The sequence below is a fragment of the Mytilus galloprovincialis genome, chromosome 4 (assembly GCF_965363235.1).
Source record: "Mytilus galloprovincialis chromosome 4, xbMytGall1.hap1.1, whole genome shotgun sequence".
Lineage (NCBI taxonomy): Eukaryota > Metazoa > Mollusca > Bivalvia > Mytilida > Mytilidae > Mytilus > Mytilus galloprovincialis.
The window spans coordinates 10,411,438-10,434,955 of NC_134841.1; the positions used below are offsets into that span (position 1 = coordinate 10,411,438).

Genomic DNA, 23,518 nt, shown 5'->3' on the forward strand with positions numbered 1-23,518 from the left:
ATGGTTAAAATAAGATAACGGGATCTACAATTTTATAAAGGTGTAGGGCAGTAAGGGCCGATTTTGGCCTCAAATTTCAGGTTCATCTGACGAAAGATTTTGGAAACTTTTTAAACACTAAAAGTGTCTATTTCAGTTAATTCAATAAGTTAATGTGAAAGATTTTAACTGATTTTCTCAATAAAAACACTCCGATTGAAGCTTACATTGAAAAATCTATCAAATATGCCAAAAAATGTCACTTTTCAGATGGTTTATGTTAAAAATGAAAGTGGCCACATCTGTGTTCATCCTCAACCTTTATATATATGTTATGTATTATCATCATATAAAACTTACATTGCAATATTAAGAATGAACACAAATGCGGCCACTTTCATTTAAGATGGAAACTGTCTAAAATTTAACTAAAATGCTAAAATTGTGAAGCTTTCAGTAATTTAGCATGATTTTACGATGCTAGTACCTGATATATGTTCATGGTATTGTCAAAAACAGCCCATATTTATGTAGCAGAAAAATTATACTTTCCAATAAATAACTAAAAAATTCTATTTTAACAATTTTGTAAAACTGCTATATTTTGGGGCCAAAAAGAGGTCTTACTGAACCTTCTCCTTTTAAGACAACACTGCGAACATGCCAAAAGATTGCATCAGCATTAGAACCCCAAACTGAGAGAGCCTTAAACATCATAAGATATAAATACCAGTATTTTTACAATATTTACCTACTTGTCTGATGTTTTGTACATGTCCTTTCTGATAAAAGGATTCCCCCTTGTGCCATTCTGAACTTATACTGGTTGAAGGTTTTCCATTACTGACTAGATCTGTAAGTAACTTGACATGTTCCTCATCTTTGGGAAATGCTTCACTGGCTAACTTTAAATAAGATACATGTAATTAACAATCATTGAAACTGTAGTAGACATTTAATTCAATTATTTAAGAACACATATATAAGTTTTTTCCTAATGAACCTTGCAGACCCTTGTTGATGTAATGTTTTTATTCTCAATGCTTTTGTTGTACATTAATGTTTTCAAATATGGTAATAGTGTGCAGCTGGATTTATTTTTGTATATATTTCATTCTTTTGGATTTTCAGCTGTTTGTTCTTTTAATAACAATTTTTTTTTATATTTACTTCGAGTGTATCCCAAACCCTGTCCGACCCACACAATGTCTTGCCCCAAGAGCCTGTAATTTACACTGTTTACTTCTTGCTTTAAAACACTTTATTAAGCCATTTTGAAGTTATATTCAAGAGTCGAAGTCGTTGTATGATGATAAGTTAGTAACAAAAAACTCTACAATGACCACATAAAATTCTTTTAATAAAATTCAAATTTCACTTGAAGATAAAATTAACATTTCATTAACCATGTTATAATTACATTTTGATTGAATGAGTCTCATTTTTAGAAACTATTAATTTGAGATACCTATGAGAATGATACATACTGCACGTTAAAATACCATGGCCTTACCCCTATGCTCCAAATACTCATGTGGCCCAGAACAAATATAAATCATTGCTTGAGTCTTACCTTATATAAATTTATCTAGAAAATAAGTAACTATAAATAGCCAGAGGTTGTCTTGAAAATCTTACAGTTACAGTATGAAAACTATAAATTTTATTACATTTGAAATAAATAACAAAATAAACTAGAAAATGTCCTTTAAATTTACCAGCTTAAGTGTCTGTTCATCAAAGGGTGGGTTGACAGTTTCTAATGAGGCACATCCAACATACTGCCCCACTTTATGTATTGCCAAACTGTATAAGGAAGATACCATTATTCTTGAGATACATGTACCACCAAATGAGTCATGTATGTATCCATTAAGTTTAAATATCTGAACACCAAATTTAAAGTACTATATTGTGGCAGCTGGAACCAACAACTGTCAATTTCTTATATTACATTTTCCCCTGAAACAAAGCAAACATGAAGACATTAAAACACCAAGTGATATAGCAAAGCTTGCTTTAGAATAAAAATTTCTTTCATTAAAATTGCTTTGGTTTATTAATTTTTAAAACCAAATTATTTGCTCTTATATTAACTTGAAGACAGTTTATATTTAGCAACAGCAATCTGAATTTTGGAAAGAAGAACTAGTACTATATTTTTTATTCATTTAACATTCCACCTTCTTTAAATTTCCTTAAAACAAAATAACAAAATAAGGAAGTCATGTTTGTATTTAGTACACATCTCAAAGATCAATTAATGCTGTGATTGCAATTGAGGTTTGGCAACTACAGGATAAAATTGATGATTCTTCAATTTTTTTCTTAGGAAAAATTAACAGGACCAAATATATATTTTTCCATTTGGAACTTATAAATGTACAATGTATACACCTTATTGCTATTTGTCTGTCATAACTCAACTGGACATCACAAAGGTTCCTGTAAAGTTTTGACACCATATTGCCATATTACTACAAAATATCTGACAATACAATGGAAAAGTGATTGTTGACATTGTTAATCAACACTGGGAACAGTATATCTAACAAAATATATATATGTTCCTGATCAACACAAGTAATTTAGTTATCATATCATAAATTTGTTATGAATAAATAAGCATTTAAATCTTTTTATAATTCTACTCAGACCTAGGCAAACCTTGTTGCTTATCTTATTTGCACTCACAAAAAAGAAAGCAAACTTCAGTACAGAAATTGATTTTGAAATCTTAAAAATTCCTGCAAAAAGACTGTCATCGTGGACTTTGTGGATCAATGGGGATCGACATCATCTAGCCATTCTAAGTGACATGTCGGGGTCATTTAATTTTGTCCATCATGGATTTCCTCTTTCTTCGTTTAATATTCATCATGGAATCGAGGAAAACATGTTTTCCTTTATAGATTAAGAGTTTATTAAGAATTCTAGAAAATGGAAAGGTTTAGACCATGGGATGTTACTCCAGTGGTGTCATTAATTTTCTTCTGAAAAAAGGCCTTCTGTTGGTCACATACATTATTGTGACCATGTATCAAATTTAGAATGGAAATGGGGAATGTGTCAAAGAGACAACAACTCGACCATAGCACAGACAACATGGTTACATGTATGGTTACACCCCTGTGATCATGTATGTATGGTTACACCACTGTCGTCATGTATGTATGGTTACACCACTGTGAATTATTTAGATTAAGAGTTTATTAAGAATTCTAGAAAATGGAAAGGTTTAGACCATGGGATGTTACTCCAGTGTTGTCATTAGTTTTCTTCTTAAAAAAGGCTTTCCATTGGCCACAAACTATTTTGTGATCATGTATGTATGGTTACACACCTGTGATCATGTATGTATGGTTACACCACTGTGATCATGTTATGTATGTGTGGTTAAACCCATGATCATGTATATATTTGTCACAACACTGTGATTATGTTGTATCTATGGTCACAACACTGTGATCATGTATGTATGGTTACACCACTGTGATCATGTTATGTATGTGTGGTTAAACCCCTGATCATGTATGTATGGTCACAACACTGTAATCATGTATGTATGGTCACACCCTTGTTATCATGTATGTATGGTCACAACACTCAAGCACTGTGGTTTTCAAACTTGTTTATGTAATGGGCAATGTGCTGTTACCATTCTGGAAAAGTTAAATTATTGTTGTCATTTTATAATTATCAATGTTGTGTTACCATTCTGGAATAGTCAATCTAAGGATACTTTTGAAAGATTAATTAAATGATAATTAACACTACATTGACCATTCTGGAATGGTAACACTACATCGACCATTCTGGAATGGTAACACTACATCGACCATTCTGGAATGGTAACACTACATCGACCATTCTGGAATGGCAACACTACATCCACCATTCTGGAATGGTAACACTACATCCACCATTCTGGAATGGTAACACTGCATTTACTTTTATGGAATGGTAACACTGCATCGACCATTCTGGAATGGTAACACTGCATTTACTTTTATGGAATGGTAACACTGCATCGACCATTCTGGAATGGTACCACTACATTGACCAATCTGGAATGGTAACACTACATTGACCATTCTGGAATGGTAACACTACATTGACCATTCTGGAATAGTAACACTTCATTGACCATTCTGGAATGGTAACACTACATCGACCATTCTGGAATGGTAACACTACATTGACCATGTCAGTGAATTCCAAATTGGACAATACCTCACTGATCATTCCGTACAATCAACTGGCTTCGCTCTGGGACCCTCGAGTTTATACTGCTTCCATTTGTGTCGGTAATGGTGTGAAGTGTATGATCGTCGCACATTTATGAAATTAAAATAGTGGTAGGTTTGTAAATATTTAATTATAATTTATGTTAATGATTAAAGCTTTTGCTGTGGTTTGATGTTGAATCTGTAAGAGTAAGATAGTCGGGCCCTTTTCTTCCCTCCCCTTTTTAAGGTTCATGTGGACTATGTCTAAAATGGCCGTATTTTCACCTCAAAATTTACTCCGAGTACAGACAAACCTGCGCATCTGTAAAAAAATTCAGGCATAGCATGCCCTAGATAAATGAATTTTAAGTATGTTTTATGTTTTAGAAAAATAAAAACTTACCAGGATTTTGCCGTGCACTTTTTTTCATTCCTCAAGAAGGTGCCAAAATAAACTAAGTTGGGAAACAGGTTTGAGAACGTCCCCACAGGTAAAAATTAAAGTGAGCATTTTTAATTGACATGGACATTAGATGGACAAAAGATACCTGACAATAATTGGTTATTTAAACTGTGTACCTGAGTGGATCATATCAAGGTAAACTCAACTGTTTGTTAATTTTATCATCTTCTGCAGAGACGAAAAAGAGTGTACGGCAAAATCCAGTTAAGTTATGAATTTTCTAAATCATACAATGCATTTGAATTCTATTTATCTAGGGCATGCCATGCCTTAAAACTTTTCCAGATGCACAGGTTTGCCTGTACTCAGAGAAAATTTTGAGGTGAAAATACGGCCATTTTAGCCATAGGGTCCACATGAACCTTAAAGAAAATTTCTGGATCCATCATTCATGACAAAAAACCTTAAGTTTATAAGAAGGGAGTTAAAAAATTGGCCACTCTACCTCGAAAAATTAACTAAATTTAATAGGAATTACCAATAAACAAGCACACCGTCTGACCAATAATTTTGGCGGGAAATTTCTCCATCCTTTCGATTCTTATTTCATCGATTTATTCGTCATCGAAGCGTTAAGAAAATCTTTTTCAGGTGTCTTATTGAAACGAAATGATTTTGCTTACATGTGAAGTGGCAAAAATAAAAGATAAAAGCAATATACATGTCATAACTTCGAGCTCATTTTTCTCCTCCGGTTGATGCGGCTGGACAAATACTAATAGTTGATACAATCCGGAAACGTTCTGTAAATATATGTCCTGAATATTCCTCCATTTACTAGGAACACCACTAAGACTTTGAATTTTTTAAGTTTTCCAGTCTTCCATCTGAATAAATAATCCATAACTGGCCCTTCGTGGCCTTTTATATCAACAACAAGTTTTAAATATAAAGTAACAAAAAGAAACAATTCGTAAGGACTTTCCTCGGACTTCGGTATCGTTATGGCCTTCAGGTTATTTCAAAGAACAGCTAAGTTATCCCGTACCATTGTAAACTCGTACCAACGTCAACTCGTACCACTTAAAAAAAACTCGTACCAATGCAAAATCGTACCACTGCTAACTCGAACCAACTTATTTAAATGCATTTACAAATGGTGTTAAATGATGTCAATGATGAATATATACTTTTCTTTCACTCAATACCTCTTAATAAGTCTGTAAAATATATATAATTTGAAAATACAATGACCAATTTGTAGCTATTAATGTTCCTTGTTTATTGGTCCTGGATAGAAAATTATGGAACGCCATGACTGCCTTATGTTAATGATCAGCATTTTATGCAGTGCTCACAACATTATATGCAGTGCTCACACCATTATATGCAAAAAAACAAGCCATAAAACATTCAACATATCTTTAATATATTTTTAATGCCGGTACGACTTCCCAGTGGTACGAGTTTACGTTTACCTAGGTATCTAAAATATTATTGTGAAGAGTGTAGTTATGTTGTAAAGGTTGACGTTTAGTTGTGACCGAGAAAATAGATCACTTGCCTGGGTGGAAGGCCATCAGCCAGTCCACTTCCCATTTAGCTGCTGCACCAAGATCAGCTTGCAGTTTGAGGCTGTCACCATGGGATTTCGCTGTCATTCATATGATACTGTCATCAGCAAATTATTCTAGCTTGTTATGAGCTAGTATTAATCGAAGGTCGTTTAAAAAGGCCAAGATTAGGACTGGACCTTAGACGATACATTATGTGCTCCATTTACTTGCAACAAATGCAAGTTAACGATAATGGTATATAGTTGACATGTTTATGTCTATCCCCCTTTTTATATGCCTTTGCAACTTTTGCAAGTTGTCAGGTGTGATACCAGTTATCATTTTTTTTTTTATATAAAGATTTCGAAATATTTTGCAAATCATAAGTGCGATTGTTGTCTGCATTTATAAGATTAAGCGGTCTCTGGTGTTACCTGGGCCGGTGGCTTTATAAGGGTTGATATTATGTACGAGCTTTTGAATCACTTTTGATGTTCTATGTAAATCCCTTGACTGTAAATTTCGTATTAGGTTATTTGTTGTTGGGGTAAATACAGATTGAAATTGTTCATTTACAAGATTTGCTTTCTCAGTAGTGTCTGTGATGATGTTGTCGTCTTTCTTTAATGCAGAGATGTCAGGCTTGTCAGTTCTTATGGACTTTATTTATGTATTTGAAAAGCTTTAATGATTTACTCTGGTTTTATGTTGGAATATCTGGTTTATTGATGCGAAGATGACATATTGTAATTAGTTTGTCAATATATTCCAAGTAGTCTTTTCTTTGCTCTTGTTGTACTTAAGCTATCGTCTTCAATATATTTCTCAGTGTATTAGCTGTATTCGCTTTTAGTACTGTACAGGTCATATATTAGAAGGTAGTAAGCGGCTATTCACCCACCTACTTCTCGTGTTTTTATGCGAATAATCATCGGGAACAATTGGTAGAAAACAGTCAGGCACCTACTTCAAGCTGTGAACACTGTTGAAAATCCTGCGTAAAGTAACCTTTTCTTGTATATTTGACCTCTTATTTTGTCTGAGATCCACGGTAATCGGTTTTTGTTTCGTAGGATCTATGATGGATTTTTTTTTTTCGGCAGAGTTGATGAGTTTAGATTTAAAGATTTCCCATTTTTTACTTTTTACTTCTTCGGACTGTTCTCCATCTTCGCTAGCCAAGGGTTACGATCCACTCCCGCGTGAAGAGAGCGGGAGTGGATCGTAACCCTTGGCTAGCGAAGATGACTGTTCTCTCTCTATTACTACTTTCATCTTCCTCTGTGTCCGAAACATCTTTAACCAGTTGTTTAAATGTTCCACATTCTCCCATTTTAATACTTAATTGCTAAGCGGTACAGTGTTTGTTGAAAGCTTTTTTAAAAACCAGGGTTGCAATATAAAAAAAGAAGATGTGGTATGATTGCCAATGTCCGTTTGTAGCCCGGCGTCGAATGCGCTCATGAAGTCATGTAAGGTGATGAATAATAAACTCATCATAGATACCAAGACTAAATTTTTTATATACGTCAGACGCGCGTTTCGTCTACAAAAACTCATCAGTGACGCTCGAATCCAAAAAAGTTTTAAAAGGCCAAATAGCGTACGAAGTTGAAGAGCATTGAGGACCAAAATTCCAAAAAGTTTTGCCAAATACAGCTAGGGTAATCCATGCCTGAGGTAGAAAAGCCTTAGTATTTCAAAAATTCAAAATTTGTGTTTCGCATGAAAAGCCAGATCTGAATATATGGTAGAGTGATGTTAGGTGCCTTCGGGATGTTTAATCATGTAAGGTTTTCAAGAAATTTGCAAGGTACCGATGCAGAATGATTTACTCAGTATTGCGTACGGCGTAGCAGCACGTCATTGCGCAACCTCATGGTTTTTAGTGCAATTGCAAGAAACCTTATATTGAAAAGGAATACAAATTTCAATGGGGATAAATCATTTTGATACTGGTCTGTAGTTTTCTGCAGCGTATTCATCTCCCTTTTTGAAAACACACGAAATGTTTGCGTTGAGCCAGTTTTTAGGAAGTATTCCAGTGTCTATTTATGGTTGGAAGATGGAAGTTAGTCCTGATGTTATTTCTGTTGCACATTCTTTCTGTATTGTGTCTTGAATACCGTCCGATGCAGATGCTTTTGATGAATTCACATCTTTGAGTAGTTTTCGAGACCTTTGATAGTTATTTATAGTAATGTTCAGATATGGTTTCTTCGGCATTTTTTTTTTTTTTTTTTTTTTAATTTTTTTAGGAATTGATGTTGATTAGTCAATTGTGATTTTAGATCTAAATTGTGGGATTAAAATTCCAGCCTTCTCTTTGCTGTCACTGATAAGTTTCTCTTTGTTTTTAAAGGTGATACTCCAATTTTGTCTGTTTTCCGGGATTTGATGTACTTGTCGTTGGTTTTTTTGTTTGAATTGTTTTACATTACTATTATTTCGAGGACTTTTATAGCTGACTATGCGGTATGGGCTTTGTTCATAGTTGAAGACCGTACGGTGACCTATTATATATATATATATATATATAGTTGTTAATTTCTGTGTCATGTTGGTGTCTTGTGGAGAGATGTCTCATTGGCAATCATACCAAATCTTCTTTTTTACATTCCAGAATGATTTTGTATTGTTGGTTCGAGGCCTTTCCTGATTGCATCATTGATGTAAGAGTATCCTGCTTTCCTAACCTTTTGTTTCGCTTCTTTTTGGAACTATCTGTAGTTTGTCCATTTTTTAGTTCGTTTAGATTGTTGGTATAGACTTAATTTGTTTTTTTACTTCGTTTAGCTTGTTTCTATATATAGCCCTGATTTGATTTTTAGTTCGTTTAGCTTGTTGGTATAGCCTTAATTTTGTTTTTTACTTCGTTAAGCTGATTGGAATAGCCTTAATTTGTTTTTTTTACTTCGTTAAGCTTGTTGGAATAGCCTTAATTTGTTTTTTTTTTACTTCGTTAAAGTTGTTGGATTAGCCTTAATTTGTTTTTTTTTTTTACTTCGTTTAGCTTGTTGGTATAGCCTTAATTTGTTTCTTTTTTTTAACAGTTTCCTTATTTTGTTGTCTATCTACGGTAAGTTATTGGAAAAAGTTATTTGTTCATGGGTCGGATTTCCATAGATTGACATATATTTGTTCCGCCTAACAGAACTACAGCTCGTGTTTTGTTGGTGTATGTGTAGTTTTGTTCATCCAACTGTAAATGATTATTATTCACATTTTTGTTAAAACCGTGGTCGTAAAATGTAATACTCAGTGTATATAAAGTGCGAATCCAGCTAGTTCATTTTTACTGTTATATGCGGGTATGTCTATTGTAGAATAAAAGATCATGGGAAAACTGTATTTGTTTATGTTTTGAAAATATCAAGTTAAGTGATTTGAAGATAAGTTTTAACATATTTTCATTGTGATATGTCTTTATAATATACAAACATAGCATTAAAGTTCAAATAAGTGTTATAAAATCATCATAATATAGCATATCGATTATTGAAAACGATCCATTTTAGCTATAGATGCGATGAATTATCACTGTTAGTGCAGTCATTATTAATGTAGAATTTTCAAAGATGCGAGGAATTTTTATTGTAGAATTATGTGATAAATGCACTTGCAACAAACGAAAAAACTTAGTTGATGACTTTAGGATTTATGATACATGTATTTTCAAATTGAAATACAAACTCCTCATTCATTCTTCATCAAATATATAGCTTTTCAAACTTGTAACAAAAGCGATTCTCAAAATGAAAAATTCTAGATCCGCGAATGGATACTACCGCAGAGGTAAAACCATACACATTTGGGTTATTGTACACGAAATGATTGCTATAATTCATTTTTGTTGATTTTAGACCCTTTGGAACTCTATGTGGGCTGTTTCATCAACTAGACAAAAAATCCCCAAACTAGATACACGGTTAGATTCAGCATGTCAACGAATCCCAAATATCTATATTAAAGGACTTTTGTCTTTAAATTTTGACCCCTCAAAATTGAAAAAGGGACCAAAAATATAAAAAAATGCATGCATCGGATACATTTGTTATTGAAGGCATGACTGTAACAATAGGATTGATATACACAAATATCTTATTCTGGGGGTCTCATTGGGGGGGGGGGAGAGTTCTGATCCCGGATCCCGCTTACTGTTTTGGCAGATTCCCGTATTCCGCTTATTGTTTTGGCAGATTCCTGTGTCCCGCTAGACTTCATTTCTCGTTTTTCACGACACAATCATTTGACTTTCACCTGTCACGCTTGCAAAAAATCGGCAATCCGGCGTCACGCTTATACCCAAATGCGACCCACTATTTTACTCTATTCTGAATCATATTAAGCCCATTATACATATATTAAAAAAGTAGTGTGGATTTTTTTATACCTTTTTATTCTGTCTCGTTTCGTTTTTGAGCCATATATAGATGTCGTATGTGACAATGAGACAACTCTCCATCCGAGTCACAATTTATAAAAGTAGACCATTATACGTAAACATACGGTCTTCAACATGGAGCCTTGGCTCACACCGAACAGCAAGTTATAAATGGCTCCAGTGTAAAACCTTTTAAACGGGAAAACAAAGATTCAATCTATATCAAGATGTACGTAATTAGTGGTGAAGTGTCATTGAAATGGATAAAAAAATAAGGATAAAGATCCCTATACGCTTTATAAGAAACTAAATGGAATACATTTGAAATAAATGTTATTTCTATTGAATTTATTAGAGTGTTTTAAAACCAAACTTTCCTCCGTAAGTTAAATTTTATCAAATCTTTCTCTTACTTTATCTATTGTTTGAGCAAGTCGGCTAAATTAAGGCCTTACAGCTAATTTCATAATGCATGCAAAGCAAAACTTTGGTTGGCTTGCTTGCTTTGTTTGTTTAATTGTTTATACAAACTTTGTAAATAAGATTGACATTTTTAAACAATATGATTAGGCATATGATAGTTTAACCTGTATTTTTAATATTTGAATTAAATTGGGTGTTATCATAACGATTATCCAATAAAAGAAAAACAAGCAAGTCAACTAAAGTCTTGCTCTACATGCTTAAAGAAATGAGCTGTAATAGATAAAAAAAAATAAATAAAAAATTATACAGTGAAAATGCACCGCATATACAGTACTAATGATTCGCTCCACAGTAAAAATGAAAGAATAGTATCATTATTCGACAGTAAACATGACTAGCATTACGAAATCATCATAGTGGAATTTAGTTAAATATGAAGAAACTGAATGACAAAACATATTCTACGTTATACAACTTTATTAATTGTATTAAAATGAATATTTTGTACTGCAACAACATCTTACCTGTTAGTTATAAAGCACCTGCACGATCTGTTCGTGAAATGTCATAAATATTCACCTATTTTGGTATATATTTCAAAGCTGGATGGCTTTAGGCGCGATAAAACCCCGCTCGCATCTCTTACTTTGTTTTATTAGTATTATGTATTTCTGAACATATACATTTTAACTAATTTTCTTCATTTTCTTCGAAAGTAAAAAAAAGTTCGTCTGTTTATTTATCATTCTACATTAGACATTTATGGCATATACAGTAAAAATGATATTTTAGGATCCGCACTTTACATACACTGATACTTGCATGGTAAAGCAAAACACAGATTATAGTTTGAATTCGAGCCAACTTTGTCATGTTTATATTTATTTACGACAATAACTATTGGTTTACATAGATGCACCGTGTCTTTTATATCTTTGGTTAAGGAAATTCACTTACATTTGTACCAGATAAAATAAAAAAAGTTTTCAACTAAAAAAGACCCACTAAGTCATTTTTGTTGTAAACAAATTATGCTAAATATCGGAAGTTTGACCTTGCCTCTAATGACAAAACAAGTAATTGTTTTAAAAAAGGCAATATAGCTATTTTGCATTTTGCCGGTCTTAATCTATACTATTAAACGAGTAGACCTCATTTTGTGTGTCGCTTCTCTTCCTTCCACAATCAATCAATCATCATGCCTCTGTGTCCTATAGATAACATGCATAGTCGCATTTGTCATCTATTCTTATGATTATTCAGATTGAGTTATTTTGGGAGAAAAACGACAAAAAAGGAGTATGGGGCATAACAATTTATTGTTGAAAGTGAAAATAGTGATTTGGCAAAAATGAAAGTAAGCCGTAGAGATTAGAGGAGGCAGGGTCTTTTTCGGGGCGTCGAGATCGGGTGTTTTGAAGCTCGGGATTTGGGGATTGATCCTTACGGGATCCGGGAATATATTTTTCGATTTTGGGATTTCGGGATATGAATTTCTTTAAATTCTGCATCTCGGGATTTCGGGATCAAGACCCCTCCGACCACCCCTCAAATTAGCCTTAGTCGGTCTTAGTCATTTATACAGGATTCATATCCTACCATTGGCATGTTAGTAAGGCTCTCAAAAGAAAAAGCACTGATGGATTGTCCTTGAAGCATATCTTATTAGACTTATAATGGTCTATATATAAGCAGTTACATTTATTTGATGTTTGAAACGGTGCAAATTTTTAATTTGATTTGACTTTTACCAAAAGAAGCATTGTAGCAAATGAGAAGAATAATTGTGGTCTGAGGCCAGAAACACGAAAATAATTGAATTTACCAGAAAGGAAACAAATATCGGACTTTGGAAAAAGGGAGAGGGCTTTTGATACCTTTAATGAAATTCTCCATACATAATATCGTTTACAAACAATCATCTTACAACAGTTCCCAAGCTGTATGTGCCCGCGATTTCGCGGGTGAGTTCTAGTTAAGATTAAAATAGAAGTACAGAAATTAAGAATAGAAAAAATATAGAAAAATACACTCCAATAATAAATCTCTTTACAGCTATGTCTTCTTTAAACATGTATACAAAACGTACTTTTTTAGAAATTGATATTCGTTACCTTGATAAGAAGTCTCCAAAAAGGAGTAGGTCCGATAAGGACCGATTTTGGCCTCAAATTTTAGGTTCATCTGACGAAAGATTTTGACCACTTTTTAAACACAGTGTCTATTTCATTTGATTCAATTAGTTTGTGTGAAAGATTTTAACTGATTTAGTCATTAAAAACGCCCGATTTAAGCTCAAATATGAAAAATCTACCAAATATGTCACTTTTCAGATGGTTTTTGTCAAAATTGAAAGTGGCCGCATCCGTGTTCATCCTCAACCTTTATATATGATATGTTTTATCATCAAATACAACTTACATTTCAATATTAAGGATGAACACGAATGCGGCCACTTTCGTTTTACACGAAAACCGTCTAAAATTAAACTAAAATGTTAGAATTGTGACGATTTCAGTAATTTAGCATGACTAGTATTTGGCACAACTTTTGGGAATTTTGGGTCCTCATTGCTCTTCAACTTTGTATTTGTTTGGCTTTTTAACTATTTTGATCTGAGCGTCACTGATGAGTCTTATGTGGATGAAACGCGCGTCTGGCGTATAAAATTATAATCCTGGTACTTTTGGTAACTATTTACACCACTGGGTCGATGCCACTGCTGGTGGACGATTCGTCCCCGAGGGTATCACCAGCCCAGTAGTCAGCACTTCGGTGTTGACATGAATATCAATTATATGGTCATTTTTATAAATTTTCTGTTTACAAAACTTTTGAATTTTTCGAAAAACTAAGGATTTTCTTACCTCAGGAGTAGATTACCTTAGCCGTATTTGGCACAACTTTAGGGAATTTTGGGTCCTCAATGCTCTTCAACTTTGTATTTGTTTGGCTTTTTAACTATTTTGATCTGAGCGTCACTGATGAGTCTTATGTAGACGAAACGCGCGTCTGGCGTATAAAATTATAATCCTTGTACTTTTGATAACTATTAATGGTGCTAGTACCCGATATATGTGCGCTGTATTGTTAAAAACAGCCCATATTTATGTAGCAGATGCATACTACTGTCCAATAAATACCTAAAAGTTTACATTTTAACAATTTTGTAAAACTGCTATATGTTGGGGCCAAAAAGGGGTCTTACTGGACCTACTCCTTTGTCTTTTTTTAAACATTTGAAAAAAGCATAAAATATTAAAATTGATACTAGTTCTTTTTTCTTTAACAGAAAATCTATTAAAAAAAACCCACCTTAACTATTAGAATTGATACCAGTACTTTTTTTTTACTTTAAAAGGAACTCTAAAAATATTTCTTTTTAGACATGTATATATAAATATTCATAAGCAAAGCATACGAACCCATATACAAAAATCGACATGCTGATTAAACTTTTAATAAAAAATATCCTATTAGTTCTGAAACAAAAAACACACCCAACAACCTCAAACTGCTTAAAAAGAGCGTTTAAAAACCAGTGCCTTGTTTTTTGGGGAATTTCTTTTTTTTTCACCTTTGAACAAAATGCAGATATATATACATTTCAGTATTCAACATTCATAGAATAAATGCTGTGCAATAGCTATATTTTTATGCATCGTGTGTATAATAATTTGTTTCGATAATCTTATAATACTGTATTGCACCATAGACTATATAGATTATGATAAAGTTTTTTTTTCTTGTTTTCGTCAATTTTATAGTCCTCGTTTCACATTTCAAAGTACTCCAAAACCTGCTGTAGCTCTCCATTTCAGTCGAAAATCTATTTTATTTGATAACAAATTGGTTGTTTTCCATTTTCGAACGTTCAATGTTCAACAGAAACTAATGCCAGGTATTTATAATGTAGGCCTACAGTGTAATTAAATGAGTGTAGTTCACCAAACTCGAATGACTATAAGGAAGGTAAGGAAATCTGAAATAAGACCGCAAAAAAGCAAAACTCTATATATATGAATCGCCATTTTGCCGGCTCCGTCAAAATAGCGCTTAAAAGACAATTTAAGCTTACATCATCTCATTTAATTTAAATTGAAATATATATCAATTAAAAATTCTGGTTTTAAAATTACTTTAGATTTCCAAATATTATACGGCATAAAATTTTCCCAGTCTTTCGGTCGAACTGGGCCGTCAATAATGTCACATAGGCTAGCATATATTTGTAGTAGCCACTGCATGGGTGAACCTTCTTCTTCTTCGTATATTCTTCCAATTAGTCAATAGGAACACCAAGTAGACACAGAATTGTTTTTACTTGATTTATTCGAATCACTTTAAAAAAGATAAAGTCAGACAAGGTTTTTTAAAAAGCTAGTAGTTTCCAATTTCATTCGGCACACTTCAGGTTATAGGAAACAGCCGAGAGTTACTGAATGTTTCCAGTTTCAGCAGCGGAAGACAGCAAGCATGATCATGAGATTATCAATTCTTTTTAGTGTAAAATCGTATGTTTAATTATTTGTAACTTGTTATTATGAAGATCAATATACATTTTATAACAGTGGCTTGTTGTCACAATCTTATTTTGATCTCTTGAATGCAAAAATGATGTTGAAATCATTTTCCCGCCAAAAAATAAAAACGAAGACGAAAATAATTTAAAGTTCATCACAGGTAAGTCTGTACTCAGAGTAATTTTTGGCATGTACATAAAGCCATATTTGTCAGTTTTTTATGATGAACATTAAACTGTGTCGCAGTAAGATTCACTATCACTCATGTTGTCAAATGACCCCTTTCCCTGTTTCCTGCATTAGATATGTCAAGACCTGTAGTCACAATGTGGTGCAACCATATCAGATCTGAATCGAACTTCTGAGACTGCATTTCTGGGATCATCGGTGAGATTTAATCTTTAGTGGAACTGGCAAGGTGATCTGTCAATGTGTGACCTAGGCATTAGATACAATATATAAGGGATAGATCCCCATTATTTGGTGTTTGGATGATTGTAAGGCCTTATTCACTAAGGTGTATATATATATACATGGTATGATGAGGGGGGATAGGAGGGGTCTTGATCCCGAAATCCCGGACTTGAAAAAACAAAATCCCGAGGTCCCAAATTTAAATAAGGCAAATCCTGACATCCCGAAATCCGAAAAAAAGGATTCCCGGATCCCAAAAGGGTCAATCCCGTAATCCCGAGCTTAAAAACACCCGATCCCGGAGTCCCGATAAAGGTCCTATCCCCCCTCTATGATTCATCAGACCAATACCTTATTTTGATAGAACTTAACTTTAAGGTTATGCTAATAAATCCTGCTATACTTGTTGATAAACCATAGTATTACAGACCTTCACATGAAATCAATGATGATTAAAACATGTGTGAGTCTGAGACATTTCAGCATGTGCACTCTTTTTTCATCATCATAATTTTATTTGCAGGATATTCAATCATGTCTTCAATTAAATAACACCACTATGATGAAGGAGAGATAAAATTGTACGTAAATTCAGTGGAAATGTAATTGTGAAATTGGCTTAAAATGAATGAATTAGTAAATGTAAAGAAGACTCTCTATGACCTTGCTGCAGCAAAAGTTGGACAACATGTATGCTGTAGTACTTTGCAGAAAACAAATCCACCACTGGATGAAAAGACGCTAAGAGTGGTATAATTAAAATTATTTAATATATTTTATATAAGATGTAGGTGTGTTTCCAGTTGCCTTACCGACTCTTATTATAGGCTCCCTCACCCTGATGAAAAAAGCATTTTTGAATTATTAACCTCCTGTGTGATATGAATAAAACAAATCTTTCTTAGGCCAACAAAAATAATATATGTGTTTTAGCTAAGCCTACCTACAATGTACCCAAACACTTTTTATGCCATTTTTGATCAAGCACCTTCAAAGTCAGACTTGTTCCTTAGTAGTAACCAGTTAAAGAATTGTTGTAAAATAAAATGATATAGCCTACCTACCTATCATATTTTTTTGTCAGCATGTTAGCAAAAAACATATGTGTTTTTTTATTGGTCTAAAAGCATATATATACATGTATATCCCAAAATCACTGTGATTGGAAAAAAGCTCTTCCTTAATAACAGGATCCAAAATCAGTATATATATATTTTTTTTTACCAAGAATGATATTGAACAAATAACTAGTTTATACAGTGTAACAAGTGTGCCCGCAGATGTGTAAAATCATAAACCTGTAAAAATGTTTAAGAAGCATAAATGGATATACAAGGTTCAAGATAGTTTCAGTCTCAAAACATTAAAAACAGTTCCAAGATCATCTCTCAGATAAGGCCAAAAAAAAATATATGTCTGTTTCCTGTTTCCCGACCGACCCTGACTCAAACCCCCGACCCTAGATCTTTTTATTCAAATCCGGAAAAAAATCGTTTCCGGTCCGAAAAAATTCATTTCCGGTCCGATCCAGATCCGTATTTTACTATGCCCAAACAATCAAAATGGCTGCTCCCAGCACAAACGTGCTACAATTAAGGTTTAAAAAATGTCAGCACTGGGAGGATTATTCAATTAAAGCTTCTTTAAAGGGATTAAATCATTTTGGGGTACAGGACCCTAACCAAACATGACATGTAACCGACTGCAAATCTGACAGGGAGTGCAAAAATAATAAAAAAAAAAAAAAAAAAAAAAAAAAAATATCCCGACCTACCGACCCTGATTTATTTGCCATGGAAGCAGGAAACAGACATATATTTTTTTTTGGCCTAAGATCTTTTGAAGAAAAAAAATATTTATTAATTTCTTACATGTAGAGCATACAACTGGACACACACATTTAATGTGTGGCCTAATTAATTAATTTTATCAATGACATGTATTATTCTTGCTCATTTAGTTGAGGCTGTTTTTTGTTGAGCCTGCAAATTCTGTTGCAGAAAGCTCAACATAAAGATAGTGATCTAGCAGCTGCACTAACTTACTACTTAAAAGCTTTATATTTTAGAAGATGGAAGACCTGGATGCTTCATATTTCGTTTATAGATGCCTGATGTTTTGAATTTAAATGAAATGAATTGTACACAATGTTCTATTTACTGAAAAATGGTCATTAAACACGAAGTTTGTTGAAAGGGTAAAAATGCGAAATATAGTATCCACGAAAATAAGTTGGTTTACAGTACCTATTAAGTTTTAAAATACAAGTACCAATTGTTTACACAGTACCTGACAATACCATCAAAAATTGTCTTTTTCATGTACAATGTATGTGGCAAATATTTTTTCAATACTTTCACGTACATATTTATAATTATATAACTATATAACATATACATGTATAAGATGAACAATTAAACAAAATTATGTGAATTATTATTCCTAAGGTAGCATATAATGCATTTCCAAGAGATGAAGAACATGTTAGAGTTATAAGTGAACTGACTGACAACAGACCAGAATATTGGTCAGTTGGTAAACATCTCTTTAAGGAGGGAGATGTTAAAAGAATCAGACAAATTGGTGAGTCAAACCTTCATATAATTTTTGCTGTTTAGGAAACATGTTACAGAAATAAGTACAAGTCCATGAAGAAATTTTAATCATTTATGATAGAATATTTCAAGTCAACAATTTAATTTGTTTTAAAATTTTCCAAATTTGATTCGTATGGCAATCCTCAAAAGAACTTGGTTAAGCCATGTGAGGGCCATTATAACAGATTTTACATCTTCTAGTGTATGTTAAAAACAGTAATGGGACTAAAACCATCTACATGTAATTTCCCTCCTTTAACATTGTGCATGGTATAAACTTACGATATTCGCCACATTCAAATTACTCAATTCAAAGTTGATTATGTTATCCATTTGTTTGTGTTTTTAAATGTTGAAAATGTGCCATGGTGAAACTTGTTAATTATAAGAATTTGCATCTTATAATTGTTGAGGGTCTAACATTTCTTTATTCTTTTAATTGTTGAGGGTCTAACATTTCTTTATTCTTTTAATTGTTAGACCATTTTCATACTTCTTTATTTACTTTGATCATGATCATTATTTTCTATTCTTTATAATCAGGTACCCTAACATTCGCTATTCTTAATTTTAATACCCCCGCTTTAAAAATAGTGGGGTTCTACGGTTTACATCTGTGTGATGCGATTTTCAGCTTCATCACTCGAACAACTTCCTTGGCAGGCAGGGGTGTCATCAGTGAGCAGTAGCCTGGCAGTCAGGGGTGTCATCTGTGAGCAGTAGCTCGGCAGGGGTGTCACATGTGAGCAGTAGCCTGGCAGTCAGGGGTGTCACATGTGAGCAGTAGCTCGGCAGGGGTGTCATCAGTGAGCAGTAGCCTGGCAGTCAGGGGTGTCACATGTGAGCAGTAGCCTGGCAGTCAGGGGTGTCACATGTGAGCAGTAGCCTGGCAGTCAGGGGTGTCACATGTGAGCAGTAGCCTGGCAGTCAGGGGTGTCACATGTGAGCAGTAGCCTGGCAGGCAGGGGTGTCATCAGTGAGCAGTAGCCTGGCAGTCAGGGGTGTCACATGTGAGCAGTAGCCTGGCAGTCAGGGGTGTCACATGTGAGCAGTAGCCTGGCAGTCAGGGGTGTCACATGTGAGCAGTAGCCTGGCAGTCAGGGGTGTCACATGTGAGCAGTAGCCTGGCAGTCAGGGGTGTCATCTGTGAGCAGTAGCCTGGCAGTCAGGGGTGTCACATGTGAGCAGTAGCCTGGCAGTCAGGGGTGTCACATGTGAGCAGTAGCCTGGCAGTCAGGGGTGTCACATGTGAGCAGTAGCCTGGCAGTCAGGGGTGTCACATGTGAGCAGTAGCCTGGCAGTCAGGGGTGTCACATGTGAGCAGTAGCCTGGCAGTCAGGGGTGTCACATGTGAGCAGTAGCCTGGCAGGCAGGGGTGTCATCAGTGAGCAGTAGCCTGGCAGGCAGGGGTGTCACATGTGAGCAGTAGCCTGGCAGTCAGGGGTGTCACATGTGAGCAGTAGCCTGGCAGTCAGGGGTGTCATCAGTGAGCAGTAGCCTGGCAGTCAGGGGTGTCACATGTGAGCAGTAGCCTGGCAGTCAGGGGTGTCACATGTGAGCAGTAGCCTGGCAGTCAGGGGTGTCACATGTGAGCAGTAGCCTGGCAGTCAGGGGTGTCACATGTGAGCAGTAGCCTGGCAGTCAGGGGTGTCACATGTGAGCAGTAGCCTGGCAGTCAGGGGTGTCACATGTGAGCAGTAGCCTGGCAGTCAGGGGTGTCATCAGTGAGCAGTAGCCTGGCAGTCAGGGGTGTCACATGTGAGCAGTAGCCTGGCAGTCAGGGGTGTCATCAGTGAGCAGTAGCCTGGCAGTCAGGGGTGTCACATGTGAGCAGTAGCCTGGCAGTCAGGGGTGTCACATGTGAGCAGTAGCCTGGCAGTCAGGGGTGTCACATGTGAGCAGTAGCCTGGCAGTCAGGGGTGTCATCAGTGAGCAGTAGCCTGGCAGTCAGGGGTGTCACATGTGAGCAGTAGCCTGGTAGTCAGGGGTGTCATCAGTGAGCAGTAGCCTGGCAGTCAGGGGTGTCACATGTGAGCAGTAGCCTGGCAGTCAGGGGTGTCACATGTGAGCAGTAGCCTGGCAGTCAGGGGTGTCATCAGTGAGCAGTAGCTCACAGTTTCGCTTGTTTTGTACTTTGTTCTGCAATTTTTTATCTATTATTTCTTATTCTGTAAAACCAATCAAGATCTTCATTCATAATATTTGAAAAAAAGTCATCAATATTGAACAATATAATTAACCATCTACATGTAAGCCCTCTCTACAAATGTTTTGTGGAGAGAGCTTACATAGGCTATGCCTGTTGCCCAATCCAATTCAATTTATTTGAATAAAATATTGATTGAACTAAACAATATAATTAACATGTTCAATTTCAGGGTTTTTATTGGCTGCAGTTGTTGAGGATAGCAGCAATGGGAAATCTGCAAGTGTGACTGTTGCCTTCGAAAAACAAAGAATAACTTCTACACATTGTTCACTTTGTAATTATTTGTGGTGTAGACATGTTGTTGCTGCTATAGTATATAGAATTAGAAAACCTTCAGAGGTAAGAAGTACTGTGAGATTTCTTTGATTTGTTGCTGCTAATTTTCACCTTGAACCTAACAGAAAGGGTCAAATAAGCACTGCTCATGATCATCACTTAGGGTCTTTTGTCTGTTAACTTGTAAAATGAAAAAAAAAAATAATGGAAATAAAAAAGTATCGACTTAATATATTATGATCAAATACAGTATTATAAATGTAAATACACTTTATTTGTACTTTTGATCTTCACACCAAGGCACTGTTCCATATAGACTATGTAAAGCAGAATAAATCAGGCTACATATTTGAAAGAGATATAAATAAAGTCATCAAAGATACTAGGCTGATAATTTTATATGCCTGAGTCTGTCGAACGCTCTTATTCATCAACAAAAGACTCATGAATCAAAAAAATGAGTAAAGTACAAATGTGGAGTGTGATTTACCTTAACATCTAGATGGTATATTTGAGATAGGACGACATAACTTTATGAGTTATCCTCTACTTGCTTCTAAACAAAACTTTACTGATTTCAGGTTTTACATCACAGTCCTTTGACCGATGCATTATTACCTCTAACCAAGGAACAGTTACAACAGCTATTACAGTTTACTATCAGCAGAAATCCTGGACAATTACTGTGCCATGTTTTTGAAGATATGGGTAAAAAAATATTAAGAAGTGTAACCTACACACACACACACACACACATGTATACAATTTTTTAGAGATAAAGTTAGCATTTTGTTCCAGTACAATGAAATTTACTTAGAATGCTTGTTGTTTTTGAGATGTTGGAATTTATTATGCAAATGATTGTGGTCATGTCTGCACATTAAAAGTGAAAAACTTAATTTCTCAGCAATATTTTGAAGTTGAAATTTGTTGGCAATATCTCAGAATATAAACTACATTTTTTTTCGTGTTAATGATTTCTTTTTCTGTAGTTAAACAGATGTTCACCCTATTATCAATTTTTTTTCAAACAATTTTTATCAAAACATTTGCAATTATTAAGACTGTATTGAAACCTTCTTTATTTAACTTTTAAGATAAGGTTAGAAATGGAAGTGCATCAATTAACCTAACACAAGGTTATCCAGATCCAACGTTTGGTTTACACTCAAATGAAGAGTCAACAGATCAGCTATCAATAAGAATGATTGGAAGAAAATCCTTCTTTCAGGACAGAGATTTACAGTAAGACTTGCCATGAATGTTCTTACCCGATATTTAGAAACAAGAGGAAAATGTTATTGCAAAAAGAATTCATTACAAATCCAAATGTTGATAATTTTCATGATTTATATATTTAATTTAGAAAATTGTAATGTTATTTTCAAAGCTGCAAAATTTGGTAATATCATACTTTTTTGGTAAATATTTTGTTTATAGATAGAAGAGCATGTGGTATGAAAGCTAATGAGACAACTCTATATCCAAGTTGCAATTTGTAAACGTAAACCATTATAGGTCAAAGTAAAGTCTTCAACAGGGAGCCTTGGCTCACACTGAACAGCAAGCTATAAAGAGCACTACAACAATTCAAACAAACCAACAGTCTAATCTATATTAAAAACAAGAAAGATGATAAGCTACAACAACAAACAACAACTACTAAATAGTTCCTAACCTTGTATATATGTTAACTTGTTCATTGAATCAACCTATTTTGATTAAATGATGTATTGTGTTAATTTAATTTTTAATTGTATTATTTCATATACCATGGTTGAGGGTCTTTAGATATAAAAAACTTGAATCCTGATTGTTGACCTCTATATTTTGGGTGTGTTTTTTTGGTTTGCTGTCTAATTGATATTGACCAGACATCTCCTTTTATTAATGTTTGAAGATAAATGTGACTGAATTTTCTATAGTACAAACAGTTTATATATGTCATTATTATTTAATGAATTTGGAAAAATGAAATACTTTACATGTATCATCTTACTTTATTTTTAGTTCAAATGGAAACAAGACCTGCTGCAGTCTGACAGATCAAGATGCATTTATGTCCTCACAATATCTTTCTAGGAAAGAAAAATGCATGAAAACTGCCATTGAATTGTTACGTAAGGGGGACATTAATTTGTCAGGAGAAGTATTCATTCAGTTGGCTCATTTCTTTTTTAGAGGTAGGAATAATTTGAAATAAATCTTCTCTTCTGAAACTACTGGGCCAAATACCTTAAAATTTAAACTAAATGTTCCTTAGGGTATTTAGTTTATAAATTGTATCCAAAATTTTGATCCATCAACACACATGGCTGCCATGGCTAAAAATAGAACATATGGTCAAATGCAGTTTTTCGCTTACATCTCAAAAACTAAAGCTTTTACAGCAAATGTGACATGGGGGTAAAATTGTTCAATTGGTCAAGATCTATCAGCCCTGAATTTTTAAGACGAATCGAACAACCCATTGACACCTGTGGCCTTCAATTTACATATTTAGACCTTCCTAAAGGTAGTTA

General features: G+C 34.4%; 2 protein-coding genes across 3 annotated transcripts in view; one reads left to right on the plus strand and one right to left on the minus strand.

Annotated features, from left to right (window-relative positions):
- Positions 1-5,446, minus strand: part of LOC143071322 (uncharacterized) — a 47,737-nt gene extending 42,291 nt beyond the window's left edge. The window contains exons 1-3 of one of the 2 annotated variants that reach the window (XM_076245565.1): positions 5,150-5,446; positions 1,698-1,941; positions 731-884 (exon numbers count right to left, since the gene is read on the minus strand). In XM_076245565.1, the coding sequence (XP_076101680.1) occupies positions 731-884; positions 1,698-1,805 (262 nt within the window). In that variant the 5' untranslated portion in view covers positions 1,806-1,941; positions 5,150-5,446. Of the gene's footprint in view, positions 1-730; positions 885-1,697; positions 1,942-2,376; positions 2,493-5,149 lie in introns of those variants that run through there. The other variant, XM_076245566.1, reaches the window with a different exon arrangement.
- Positions 5,447-15,414: 9,968 nt separating this feature from the next.
- LOC143071323 (uncharacterized) overlaps positions 15,415-23,518 on the plus strand; it is a 36,723-nt gene continuing 28,619 nt past the window's right edge. Inside the window, exons 1-7 of the mRNA XM_076245567.1 lie at positions 15,415-15,491; positions 16,438-16,664; positions 18,362-18,497; positions 20,890-21,059; positions 21,578-21,704; positions 22,094-22,241; positions 23,007-23,179. Coding sequence (XP_076101682.1) covers positions 16,539-16,664; positions 18,362-18,497; positions 20,890-21,059; positions 21,578-21,704; positions 22,094-22,241; positions 23,007-23,179 — 880 coding nt within the window. The 5' untranslated portion in view covers positions 15,415-15,491; positions 16,438-16,538. The remainder of the gene's footprint in view (positions 15,492-16,437; positions 16,665-18,361; positions 18,498-20,889; positions 21,060-21,577; positions 21,705-22,093; positions 22,242-23,006; positions 23,180-23,518) is intronic.